The sequence below is a fragment of the Haliotis cracherodii genome, unplaced genomic scaffold (assembly GCF_022045235.1).
Source record: "Haliotis cracherodii isolate W230 unplaced genomic scaffold, xgHalCrac1.p SCAF_5, whole genome shotgun sequence".
Taxonomy (NCBI): domain Eukaryota; kingdom Metazoa; phylum Mollusca; class Gastropoda; order Lepetellida; family Haliotidae; genus Haliotis; species Haliotis cracherodii.
This window is the reverse complement of record NW_027266308.1, coordinates 37,113,036-37,125,934: the sequence shown is the minus strand read 5'-3', so window position 1 is coordinate 37,125,934 and position 12,899 is coordinate 37,113,036. Positions and strand designations below refer to the sequence as shown.

General features: G+C 42.8%; 1 protein-coding gene across 1 annotated transcript; it reads right to left on the bottom strand.

Annotated features, from left to right (window-relative positions):
* Nucleotides 1–4,984: 4,984 nt before the first annotated feature.
* On the bottom strand, nt 4,985–7,897 carry LOC139443378 (NPC intracellular cholesterol transporter 2-like). The gene is made up of 4 exons (XM_071224368.1): nt 7,727–7,897; nt 6,693–6,800; nt 5,497–5,666; nt 4,985–5,222 (listed from the first exon to the last, which is right to left on the bottom strand). Exons 1-4 carry the CDS (start codon nt 7,800–7,802, stop codon nt 5,136–5,138), a joined length of 441 nt encoding a protein of 146 aa, XP_071080469.1. The 5' UTR covers nt 7,803–7,897; the 3' UTR covers nt 4,985–5,135.
* Between the last annotated feature and the right edge of the window lie 5,002 nt (nt 7,898–12,899).

Genomic DNA, 12,899 nt, shown 5'->3' with positions numbered 1-12,899 from the left:
GGGAGCATGGTAGGCGTCGTCGTCTAAGGCGCCGCAACTCGCCGTGCAGGGTTGGGTCCCCTGGGCATGCAAGAAATCCATGGTTGTAGGTTCGAATCCCGGTTCACCCCGATTATGTTTCTAGGTCTGTCATCATCATACCCGTGCTTGTGGGTTTCACCAAAGAGGTAAAGGTCTGAGATCTGCGTCACTTCGGGCTTTCCTCCCACATTAAGCTGTCACGCCGTGATATAACTGGAATACTGTTCAAGGCGGCATTAAAACCAACTCACTCTCTTACAATTTTAGAAATTTTAAGTTATTTCCGAGTGTCGCCTACTTCTTTAACAGTAGGGTATTGTTTTTGGGGTCATATGGCGCATGGTACAATTACTGAGATACAACTGATGGACATTCGACCAGGGATCGAGGTTCACTCATCGAGGTTGGAAAATGCGCAATCCAAAAACAAAACCCTCGCAAAATATATTTTGCGACTATTTATTCGGATTTTGATGATGTCAGTTCACTTGAGGACGTTCAACGTCATGTTTGATGGGACCTGTATATATGACCCATCTATACCCATCTCTCAGCTCTAGCAGCTATACTCATCCCTCAGCTCTAGCAGCTATACTCATCCCTCAGCTCTAGCAGCTATACTCATCTCTCAGCTCTAGCAGCTATGCCATCTCTCAGCTCTAGCACCTATACCCATCTCTCAGCTCTAGCAGCTATACTCATCCCTCAGCTCTAGCACCTATACCCATCTCTCAGCTCTAGCAGCTATACTCATCCCTCAGCTCTAGCAGCTATACTCATCTCTCAGCTCTAGCACCTATACTCATCCCTCAGCTCTAGCAGCTATACTCATCTCTCAGCTCTAGCAGCTATACCCATCTCTCAGCTCTAGCAGCTATACTCATCTCTCAGCTCTAGCAGCTCTACCCATCTCTCAGCTCTAGCAGCTCTACCCATCTCTCAGCTCTAGCAGCTATACTCATCTCTCAGCTCTAGCACCTATACTCATCCCTCAGCTCTAGCAGCTATACTCATCTCTCAGCTCTAGCAGCTCTACCCATCTCTCAGCTCTACCCATCTCTCAGCTCTAGCAGCTCTACCCATCTCTCAGCTCTACCCATCTCTCAGCTCTAGCAGCTCTACCCATCTCTCAGCTCTAGCAGCTATACTCATCTCTCAGCTCTAGCACCTATACTCATCTCTCAGCTCTAGCACCTATACCCATCTCTCAGCTCTAGCAGCTATACCCATCTCTCAGCTTTAGCAGCTATAATCATCCCTCAGCTCTAGCAGCTATACTCATCCCTCAGCTCTAGCACCTATACTCATCTCTCAGCTCTAGCAGCTATGCCATCTCTCAGCTCTAGCAGCTATACCCATCTCTCAGCTCTAGCACCTATACTCATCTCTCAGCTCTAGCACCTATACTCATCTCTCAGCTCTACCCATCTCTCAGCTCTACTCATCTCTCAGCTCTAGCAGCTATACCCATCTCTCAGCTCTAGCAGCTATACCCATCTCTCAGCTCTAGCACCTATACCCATCTCTCAGCTCTAGCACCTATACCCATCTCTCAACTCTAGCAGCTATACTCATCTCTCAGCTCTAGCAGCTCTACTCATCCCTCAGCTCTAGCAGCTATGCCCATCTCTCAGCTCTAGCAGCTATACCCATCTCTCAGCTCTAGCAGCTCTACCCATCTCTCAGCTCTAGCAGCTCTACTCATCTCTCAGCTCTAGCAGCTATACTCATCTCTCAGCTCTAGCAGCTCTACCCATCCCTCAGCTCTAGCAGCTATACTCATCTTTCAGCTCTAGCAGCTATACCCATCTCTCAGCTCTACTCATCTCTCAGCTCTAGCAGCAATACCCATCTCTCAGCTCTACCCATCTCTTAGCTCTAGCACCTATACCCATCTCTCAGCTCTACCAATCCCTCAGCTCTAGCAGCTCTACCCATCTCTCAACTCTAGCAGCTATACCCATCTCTCAGCTCTAGCAGCTATACCCATCTCTCAGCTCTAGCACCTATACCCATCTCTCAGCTCTAGCAGCTATACTCATCTCTCAGCTCTAGCAGCTCTACTCATCCCTCAGCTCTAGCAGCTATGCCCATCTCTCAGCTCTAGCAGCTATACCCATCTCTCAGCTCTAGCAGCTATACTCATCTCTCAGCTCTAGCAGCTATACTCATCTCTCAGCTCTAGCAGCTCTACCCATCCCTCAGCTCTAGCAGCTCTACTCATCTCTCAGCTCTAGCAGCTATACCCATCTCTCAGCTCTACTCATCTCTCAGCTCTAGCAGCAATACCCATCTCTCAGCTCTACCCATCTCTCAGCTCTAGCAGCTATACCCATCTCTCAGCTCTACTCATCTCTCAGCTCTAGCAGCAATACCCATCTCTCAGCTCTACCCATCTCTTAGCTCTAGCACCTATACCCATCTCTCAGCTCTACCAATCCCTCAGCTCTAGCAGCTCTACCCATCTCTCAACTCTAGCAGCTCTACCCATCTCTCAACTCTAGCACCTATACCCATCTCTCAGCTCTAGCAGCTATACCCATCTCTCAGCTCTAGCAGCTCTACCCATCTCTCAGCTCTAGCAGCTCTACCCATCCCTCAGCTCTAGCAGCTATACTCATCTCTCAACTCTAGCACCTATACCCATCTCTCAGCTCTACTCATCTCTTAGCTCTAGCACCTATACCCATCTCTCAGCTCTACCAATCCCTCAGCTCTAGCAGCTCTACCCATCTCTCAACTCTAGCACCTATACCCATCTATCAGCTCTAGCAGCTCTACTCATCTCTCAGCTCTAGCACCTATACCCATCTCTCAGCTCTAGCAGCTATGCCCATCCATCAGCTCTAGCACCTATACCCATCTCTCAGCTCTAGCAGCTCTACCCATCTCTCAACTCTAGCACCTATACCCATCTATCAGCTCTAGCAGCTCTACTCATCTCTCAGCTCTAGCACCTATACCCATCTCTCAGCTCTAGCAGCTATGCCCATCCATCAGCTCTAGCACCTATACCCATCCCTCAGCTCTAGCAGCTCTACCCATCCATCAGCTCTAGCACCTATACCCATCTCTCAGCTCTAGCAGCTATACCCATCTCTCAGCTCTAGCAGCTATACCCATCTCTCAACTCTAGCACCTATACCCATCTCTCAGCTCTACTCATCTCTCAGCTCTAGCAGCAATACTTATTTCCTTTTCAACTATAGGAGCTATATTTCTCCTCTTCTGAACTCTAGAAGCTGAAGATACCCCCTTCTCAGCTGTAGCAGTTATACTTATCCCCTTCTCAGCTTGATGAGCTGTAGTCATGATATTCTCAGCTCTAGCAACTATACTTATTTCCTTTTCAGGTCTTGGAGCTATATTTCTCCTCTTATGAACTCTAGAAGCTATAGATACCCCCTCTCAGCTCTAGCAGTTAAACATACCCTCTTCTCAGATCGATGAGCTGCAGTCATCATATTCTCAGCTCTAGCAGCTATATAAAGGACCCATGAAGATTCCGGGGTAGAATAGGTTTTCAGCAACCCATGCTTGCCGTAAAAGGTGACTATGCTTGTCGTAAAAGGCGACAAACGGGATCGAGTAGTCAGGCTCGCTGACTTGGTTGATGCATGTCATCGATCCCAATTGCGTGGATCGATACTCATGATATTAATCACTGGATTGTCTGGTCCAGACTCGATTTTTTACAGACCGCCGTCATATAGTTGGAATATTGTGTGGCGTTAAACAACAAACCAACCAACCAATCTAGCAGCTATACTTATTTCCTTTTCACCTCCGGCTTCTCGCCGTATAACCCTACCCCTAATTTTATTTGCTTTCTACGTACTTATATGTTAGTCCAACAACTCGGCTGCACCTAGCATGGGCACCTCACAACGTTTAAATATGCCGTCCATATGCACTGGTTTAGGTCATCAACAGACACGGTCATGAGTGATTTTTCATTTTATATATATATATATATATATATATATATATATATATATATATATATATATATATATATATATATCCGTTGACGTTTGTTTAAGCCGTCCTGAAATGTGTTTGATATACCATTTTCATACCGTCATCCTTAAGATTATACCTGTGTACCTATGTGTATCGATACACATCGCGATGTTTTGGATACTCATACCATGGCATACAGTGAATGGTTGCAACTATTGCAGTGACCGATGTTGGAATCGAATCCTTCGACTTGACGAGCACACCGCACCTGTGTCCCCATCTTAGCTCTACAACTGTGTAAGTAGACATTTAAACAGACGGTGTTGCGATGATCGTAGCGCTACAACTGTCGTACGTCGACATTTATACAGACGTTGTTATGATGATCGTAGCGCTACAACTGTCGTAAGTAGACATTTAAACAGACGGAGATACGGTGATCGTAGTGCTACAACTGTCGTACGTCGACATTTATACAGACGTTGTTATGATGATCGTAGCGCTACAACTGCCGTAAGTAGACATTTAAACAGACGGAGATACGGTGATCGTAGTGCTACAACTATTGTGAGCAGATATTCAAACAGACGGGGCTACGATGACCGTAGCGCTACAACTGTCGTACGTCGACATTTATACAGACGGTGTTGCGATGATCGTAGAGCTACAGCTGTCGTACGTCGACATTTATACAGACGGGGCTACGATGATCGTAGCGCTACAACTGTCGTAAATCGACATTTAAACAGATGATGTTATGATGATTGTAGTGCTACAACTGTCGTAAGTCGACATTTATACAGACGGTGTTGCGATGATCTTAGCGCTACAACTGTCGTATGTAGACATTTAAACAGACGGTGTTACGATGATCGTAGCGCTACAACTATCGTGAGTAGACATTTAAACAGACGGGGCTACGGTGATCGTAGCGCTACAATCGGTTTGTGAAAAGAGATCCTAGCTTTGAGTGAGTATGTATACCACAACAACAATGGCGCACTCATCTACACGTTTTAATATACAGAAACCACTGGTATCAGAAGCCCACACAGTTAGTGAACCAATTGATACCAACTCTGAACAAAATTCAGAGAAAACAACAGTTTCTACGACCCTGAAGCATTTCCTGTACCGAACACTGCACACGTTCAGTCGGTGATTTCCGCCGGAACCTCGAAGCAGATGAAGTCCTGTCCAGATTGGTCCTGGATCTCCCACTTGACCACCAGGCGGATCTGCAACAACGGGCACATGTACGATGACATCATAAAAATTCAAGACGGATATTCAAACATGAAGAACACAGTGTATCTAATCTTTTACACCAAGCACATGTGACACTTCAAGATATTGAAAATTATGTTCATTCGTGATTTAAATGAAGAGCTTCATCATAAAAAAGCCATTGTGCGAAATGTGCAGAGCCTGTTCGCTACATTACCAGTCTCGGGAGGTATAACGTGAAACATAACATACACGGGTGTTATTTCTGCCCTGACGATCGTGTACCTTAGGGTAGATTTCCTGCACCAAGATGTTGTTGCTGTAGGTCACGTCGACGCCGCTGTTGACGGGGCAGGTCATGTCCTGACAGGCGTCCGGCTGGGCCAGGGGGAAGGGGGTCAGGATGCCAGCAATGATGCCGTGGACTACCGTCTTGGCTGTCGTCACCTGGGCACCTGAATAATAGATGTCATCGATAGGCTTTGAATGCAAAGAGGTGAGGTGAAATTGGAAGTTCAAGATAATTGCACCCATATGAGATCGAACCACGGACCTACCGCTCTCGCTGTGTCCACTTGACCACGGTGGCGAATGCAGTTGAGGTATTGAGTGAGTGGGTGACTGCAACATTGCAGCAATGCCACGGCAGGACTTACATTTATATAACGACTATAACGCTACACACCTGCCCGGAGATTTAAGAGCGTATATATTATTTATATGCTAAATCGGACCCCCCCCCCCCCCCCCCGTATATTCGTTAACATGAAGGATACGTGCCCATCCCACCCCCTCCGCAGTATCCGCGTATGTAGGTTAGCAAGTTTGAATGTCATCAGGGCTTTTTTAAACTGAAGAGATACTTAGGGCCCCTTTGTATTACATAAAATACCATGTAACCGTTTGTTTGTTAACAGGGGCACGGGTGGCCCAGTCATCTAAGGCGCCGCGATTCGCTCTGCAGAGTTGCGTCTCTTGGGCACGCCAGAAACCTATTATTGTTGGTTCGAATACCGGTCCGCCCCGATTATGTTTCTTCGTTTGTCAGCACCATACCTGTGGGTTTCACCTAAGTGGTAAACGTCTGAGACCTGCATTATATCGGGCTTTCCTCCCACATTAAGCTGACACGCCGTGATATAATTTGAATTATGTTAAACGCGGTGTTATACCCAACTCACTCACTCACTTCAGGGTCTAATTGCGAGAATTGGGTTTAAAGCCGCCTTGAACAGTATTCCAGTTATTCCACGGCGTGTCAGCTTGATGTGGGAGGAAAGCAAGCCTTTGGCGTTTATCCTTTTGGTGAAAACCACGTGCAAATATATGTGCTGACAAACACAAGATACATAATCAGACCCCACGATCATAGGTATTTGGGCGAGTCTAAGGGACACAACTCTGCAAAGCAAAATGTGGCGTCTCGGATAACTGAATGAGCTACAATGACCCTCTGGGAAGGAGTCAGCTTGTCAACGTACTCGCTGTCATGGTGATGGAGACGGTGACGTTCTTGCCCTTGGGGAACTGGCAAGGGAAGGAGGGACATGGCGTGATGTCAAGGGTGTTGATCTTTCCGCTGACAGAACCTGCAACATACACTGAATCATAAAGGCCCAATCGAAACAGGAACGGTTTGAATGATTGGTTGGTTTGTTGTTTAACGCCACACTCAGCAATATTCCAACTATGTGACAGCGGTCTGTAAATAATCGAGTCTGGACCAGACAATCCAGTGATTAATATCATGAGCATCGATCCACGCAATTGGGATCGATGACATGCATCAACCAAGTCAGCGAGCCTGACTACCCGATCGCGTTGTCGCCTCTTACGACAGGCATAGTCACCTTTTACGGCAAGACCCTTTACCCCGGAGCTTCATGAGGAAGACCGACAATTTATCTAAATAAGCATGTGGTCAGCTGTGTTGTAAGGGGGCTGTGAGCCGTGATATGTGAAAGTTAGGCTTTGTCTCAGCTAGATTGATATACCATATGTTGTATTTGGGACTTCACTTTCTTAGTTAGGTACAAATTCTAGTATTGGGTGGAGTCCCATCCGGGTGAGGCATCGTCTATTCATAGCTTCGGCTATGTCAGTTCACACAGAGGGGTACACAAAGTACGTGATCTAGACTACCAGCTGCAATGGGGCTGAGCGGGTTAGGTTGCTGACTTTGCGTGCTGGTGATTACTAGGTGCCTTATTCTGAGAGTGTGAGTTCGAATCCCGGATGGAAAAAAAATCCCGAAAGGCATTGACTATTCATAGCTTGATAAACCATTTCATAAATCATAGAATTGGGTAGCCAAAATAAGTGCGCTTTTTAACCACTGATATCAAACTAGTTTGACCGCCAATTTGCTTAGTCTCCTATAATATTTATCCATTGCCGTTGAATGCTTCAGATTTACATGAGCACACAGCTGGGATGGATATATTGAGTACAGCCAATGTATCATATTAGATCCACAAGTTGATGGAAATCAAGGTATGGTATTGCCAAAGCTTACCACAATCTTTGAAGTCAGGAACCGGATCGGCAAGGGCCACGGCGACAATCACGCATAACACACAAGCGCGAAGCATGGTTAGCTGTTACAAATTTAAAATGATCAAATACTACAATGTTGCATCAACCGGCCAGTCCGACATTAAAAGGAACGGCCGGAACACGCAGTCGTTTGGCATGGTCCACATTTCTGGGGTAATAAGCATTCGTAGGAGAATATTATTCAACAGATGCAACACGTTGGTAGACTGAATTTAATTATGAAGGTATTGGAATCATTCCTGTATATGCCTTTGTTATAGGGGCCACGATACTGGGTCAAAAGCCGAAAGCCGTGTGTGTCATGCCCAAACCCCCTATAAAAGTGGACGAGTCTGTTCTCGTATGATGCGAAGGTTAATTCCAGGTTGGTAAATGGAAGGGTCATTCGTCTGTGTGTAAGGTCAAGTCCGCTTTTGTCCCGTACTTAGTCCTTATCAGCCCATAACTCGGTGGTTGAGTGATAATCCGTTATCTAGTCAGTGTACTAGAATATGTAGACCATGCCCTATTTTTGCAACCAGATTATGTCAAAATACTCACTTGAAATCGTGTGAATACAGGTAGGATTGGAACTTAAGTCAAAGGTGAGACCACTAGAAAAAAAACAATAATAAAACATAAGCGCGGAAACTATTTCCATAATCATAAAAAAGCGCTGCTAAAAGCAAATACCCCATTAATATTTTGATTTGACAAAACATTCGAGTCTAGAAGAGTTAAGCTGTTTAAGGAGTGTGCGTGAGTGAGTATGGTTTTACGCCGCTTTTAGCAATATTCCAGCAATATCACGGCGGGGGACACCAGAAATAGGCTTCACACATTGTACCCATGTCAGGAATCGAACCCGGGTGTTAGGCGTGACAAGCGAACGCTTTAACCACTAGGCTACCCGACCGCTCTTAAGCTGTTTAAAGAAGACAGGTACTGTGCTAGGTAGATATAGTATTGTGTGTCTTTTAAAATTACAATGTAAAGTTTCTGGCGCCATTCAAATTTCAATTTAATGTCCGCTACCAATTAAAACCCACGATCAGGGATCACACCACGAATCAATGTCGAAGTGAATGTGGATGGGATTGGAACCCACGATCTGCATACCGAGAACTACGAATAAGGGACGCAACTCTGCACAGCGAATCGCAGCGCCTTAGACCACTGGATTAAGGATATGCAGATATCTGTCTCTGCTAAACAAACATCACCACATAATATTCATTAAATTGCACAGTGAAACAAATGACACACTGGGTGAATATCACATTTCCAATGAGAGAATTCAGATCGATCAATGTTCTGTGAGCATCTTTTGGATACAACATTGCTGAGATCACAAAGTTAAAAGAGCCGGAAGTGTCTGAGATGTCGAATATGCAGTACAACTAGACAGGCTTGATTCCAACATGGCTGCCCAGGCGGACATGTTTAAAAATCGGATCCGCATTTTGTGATCAAATTTTAGAGGCATCAGTGAGGCACACACATATGTGACTCAAGCTAAAAAAAATCATTCTGAATCGTGTAATTATTATTACTTACTCATGCGCCCGTTGGGACAAGGATCGTTCTCCGGCAACGTATGATGGTCGTTAGAAGCGACTTCATGGATCGGGAGGTTAAGCTCGGAGTCTTGGTTGATAGTGTGCCATAGAACACCGACGGCATGGATCGTGGCTCATGATGCCAATCACTGGATTGTCTGGTCTCAACTGCATTTTATATATAGGGCGCCGTCATACAGCTGGAATATTGCTGAGCGTGACGTTAAACAACAAACAAACAAACTAAATATACTCTGTCCAACGTTGTCTGACAGGCCGTCTGGGACCCGCCTGGTTAATGCAGTACCGTACAGTCTGGTCAGACATCTTCCGCAGTCCTGGAATTGCTGCAGATGATGATGTTGTACACCTTTGTCATGACGTAGTCGCATGAAGCAGTCCTGCGCTGCCGTTGTATCACAAGAGGGGCGGTCGGGTAGCCTAGTGGTTAAAGCGTTCGCTCGTCACGCCGAAGACCCGGGTTCGAATCCCGACATGGGTACAATGTGTGAAGCCCATTTCTGGTGTCCCCCGCCGTGATATTGCTGGAATATTGCTAAAAGCGGTGTAAAACCAACTCACCCACTCACTTGTATCACAGGGTCCTATTTCATATCATGCTGTTTATAACGATACGAAGGTCTGGAGATGGTGCTCTGGGACACATCGAGGTGAGGTGAAATGGGGTTTAACGTGACCTCCAAGATTATTGCACTTATATAGTGACGTGCATGCAAGTGTGTGTGTGAGTGTGGCTGCTCGTACTAGTCCGGACTAACGACGATTTTATAGTGCTAGCCCACTGGGTATCTCCGTTGCAATGCATATCATAGGATGAACACAGCCGTGGCATCAAAGCAACCCAGGCACCCTCGACCCGTGGGGAAAACATCGCCTGGGTGTGAGGATCGCCATTCTCTATTGTGAGGAAGTATCCTCTTGTGTACATTGAGATCAGAAATTCTTGAGTTTATGTATATAGCTGATGGGAAAGTGACAGTGGAGTGGCTTTGGTTGTTTTGTTTTTTTGTATATATGTACATCCATGATGTTATCAATGTGTAATAGTTGTGTTATTATTAGAACATTTGTATTAGTGTTGTGTTAGTATTGTTAGATGAGATTATTAGTATTAGTATAGTAGTATCATGATAGTTGTATTGTTAGAAGTAGATATTTCGTGATAGTTGTATTGTTAGTAGTAGATATTTGTATTGTTTGTAGTAAGATATTAGTATTAGTAGTAGATATTTGTATTGTTTGTAGTAAGATATTAGTATTAGTAGTAGATATTTGTATTGTTTGTAGTAAGATATTAGTATTAGTAGTAGATATTTGTATTGTTTGTAGTAAGATATTAGTATTAGTAGTAGATATTTGTATTGTTTGTAGTAAGATATTAGTATTAGTAGTAGATATTAGTATTGTTTGTAGTAAGATATTAGTATTAGTAGTAGATATTAGTATTGTTTGTAGTAAGATATTAGTATTAGTAGTAGATATTAGTATTGTTTGTAGTAAGATATTAGTATTAGTGGTAGATATTAGTATTAGTAGTAGATATTAGTATTGTTTGTAGTAAGATATTAGTATTAGTAGTAGATATTTGTATTGTTTGTAGTAAGATATTAGTATTAGTAGTAGATATTTGTATTGTTTGTAGTAAGATATTAGTATTAGTAGTAGATATTTGTATTGTTTGTAGTAAGATATTAGTATTAGTAGTAGATATTAGTATTGTTTGTAGTAAGATATTAGTATTAGTAGTAGATATTAGTATTGTTTGTAGTAAGATATTAGTATTAGTAGTAGATATTAGTATTGTTTGTAGTAAGATATTAGTATTAGTAGTAGATATTAGTATTAGTAGTAGATATTAGTATTGTTTGTAGTAAGATATTAGTATTAGTAGTAGATATTAGTATTGTTTGTAGTAAGATATTAGTATTAGTAGTAGATATTAGTATTAGTAGTAGATATTAGTATTGTTGGTAGTAAGATATTAGTATTAGTAGTAGATATTTGTATTGTTTGTAGTAAGATATTAGTATTAGTAGTAGATATTTGTATTGTTTGTAGTAAGATATTAGTATTAGTAGTAGATATTTGTATTGTTTGTAGTAAGATATTAGTATTAGTAATAGATATTAGTATTGTTTGTAGTAAGATATTAGTATTAGTAGTAGATATTAGTAATGTTTGTAGTAAGATATTAGTATTAGTAGTAGATATTTGTATTGTTTGTAGTAAGATATTAGTATTAGTAGTAGATATTTGTATTGTTTGTAGTAAGATATTAGTATTAGTAGTAGATATTTGTATTGTTTGTAGTAAGATATTAGTATTAGTAGTAGATATTAGTATTGTTTGTAGTAAGATATTAGTATTAGTAGTAGATATTAGTATTGTTTGTAGTAAGATATTAGTATTAGTAGTAGATATTAGTATTGTTTGTAGTAAGATATTAGTATTAGTAGTAGATATTTGTATTGTTTGTAGTAAGATATTAGTATTAGTAGTAGATATTAGTATTGTTGGCAGGGGGACATTCGTAATAGAAGTAGGATAGGATAAGTTAAGCTAGTTTAGTTAGTTGTGTTAGTTAATTTGGAATTAGTATGCATTTAGTATTGTTATTGGGGTTTAAAGTTAACTTAAGGGAGGGAATAAATCTTTATCAAAACTTAATTCGCGTTTGTGGTTGATTCAATACGTGACAGATACCATGCCACAGTTTAACATGAATACCCCACTCAGACATGGTGTACTGACTCCGAGCCGAACAGTCCATGTTTTAGCTACTTAATGCTGAACGCCACACAGAGCAACAAGAAGAACCATCTTTTAACGATTTTTAAGTGTGGATCGAACCCTGGACCTTCCGCTCTCAGGCCGGACGCTCTACCACCAGACCACGTATAGGCCGTCCGGACACATAGAATACCATAGCTACAACTCTCCTGCTTCCAGACGTCCAACGACGATGTTGTTCCACCGTGCTTCAGTTTGTTCACAGACTCCCAATTTTATGGCCCTATTCATAGCGTCTCACGTGCAATACAAGCACTTGCATCGATCCCGCAGTTCTCACGCTTCTGTTTTGGTACGTTTGAGGTAAGAAGTCCGGTGTTGCTGCACATGTTTTTTTGGTGGAAAAACATGTCCATTCCTCTTTTGAAATGGACTCTAAAGTTTCATAACATTCTAATAAAGAGATATATATTGCTTGGTCCAGCAATTGTACCACCACATCCCTGTCGCAAGGATTAACATAAACACATCTTCCCGAGCCAAGGGAGTTAACGGACTGTATAAATGCCCTGTATCCACCCTTGCCGAACTAGGCTATAGTTATGGAGTTATATTTTGGCAATGCATAGTCGAATCAAAATCGCGTAAGGAAATCGACATCCGGTTCGTAAACATGGATTTCAACGTGCAGATGTCGGTTGACTGCAGGATTTGCAAAGGATGTGTATCGTCAACTGTGCGTCGACAGATATTTTGCAAATCTTTTCATGTTTTTAATCAAGGTGCGCAGGTGTTTTGATGTACGTCGCGAGGTAAGACCCGTTTTATAACAATATAGGTCTT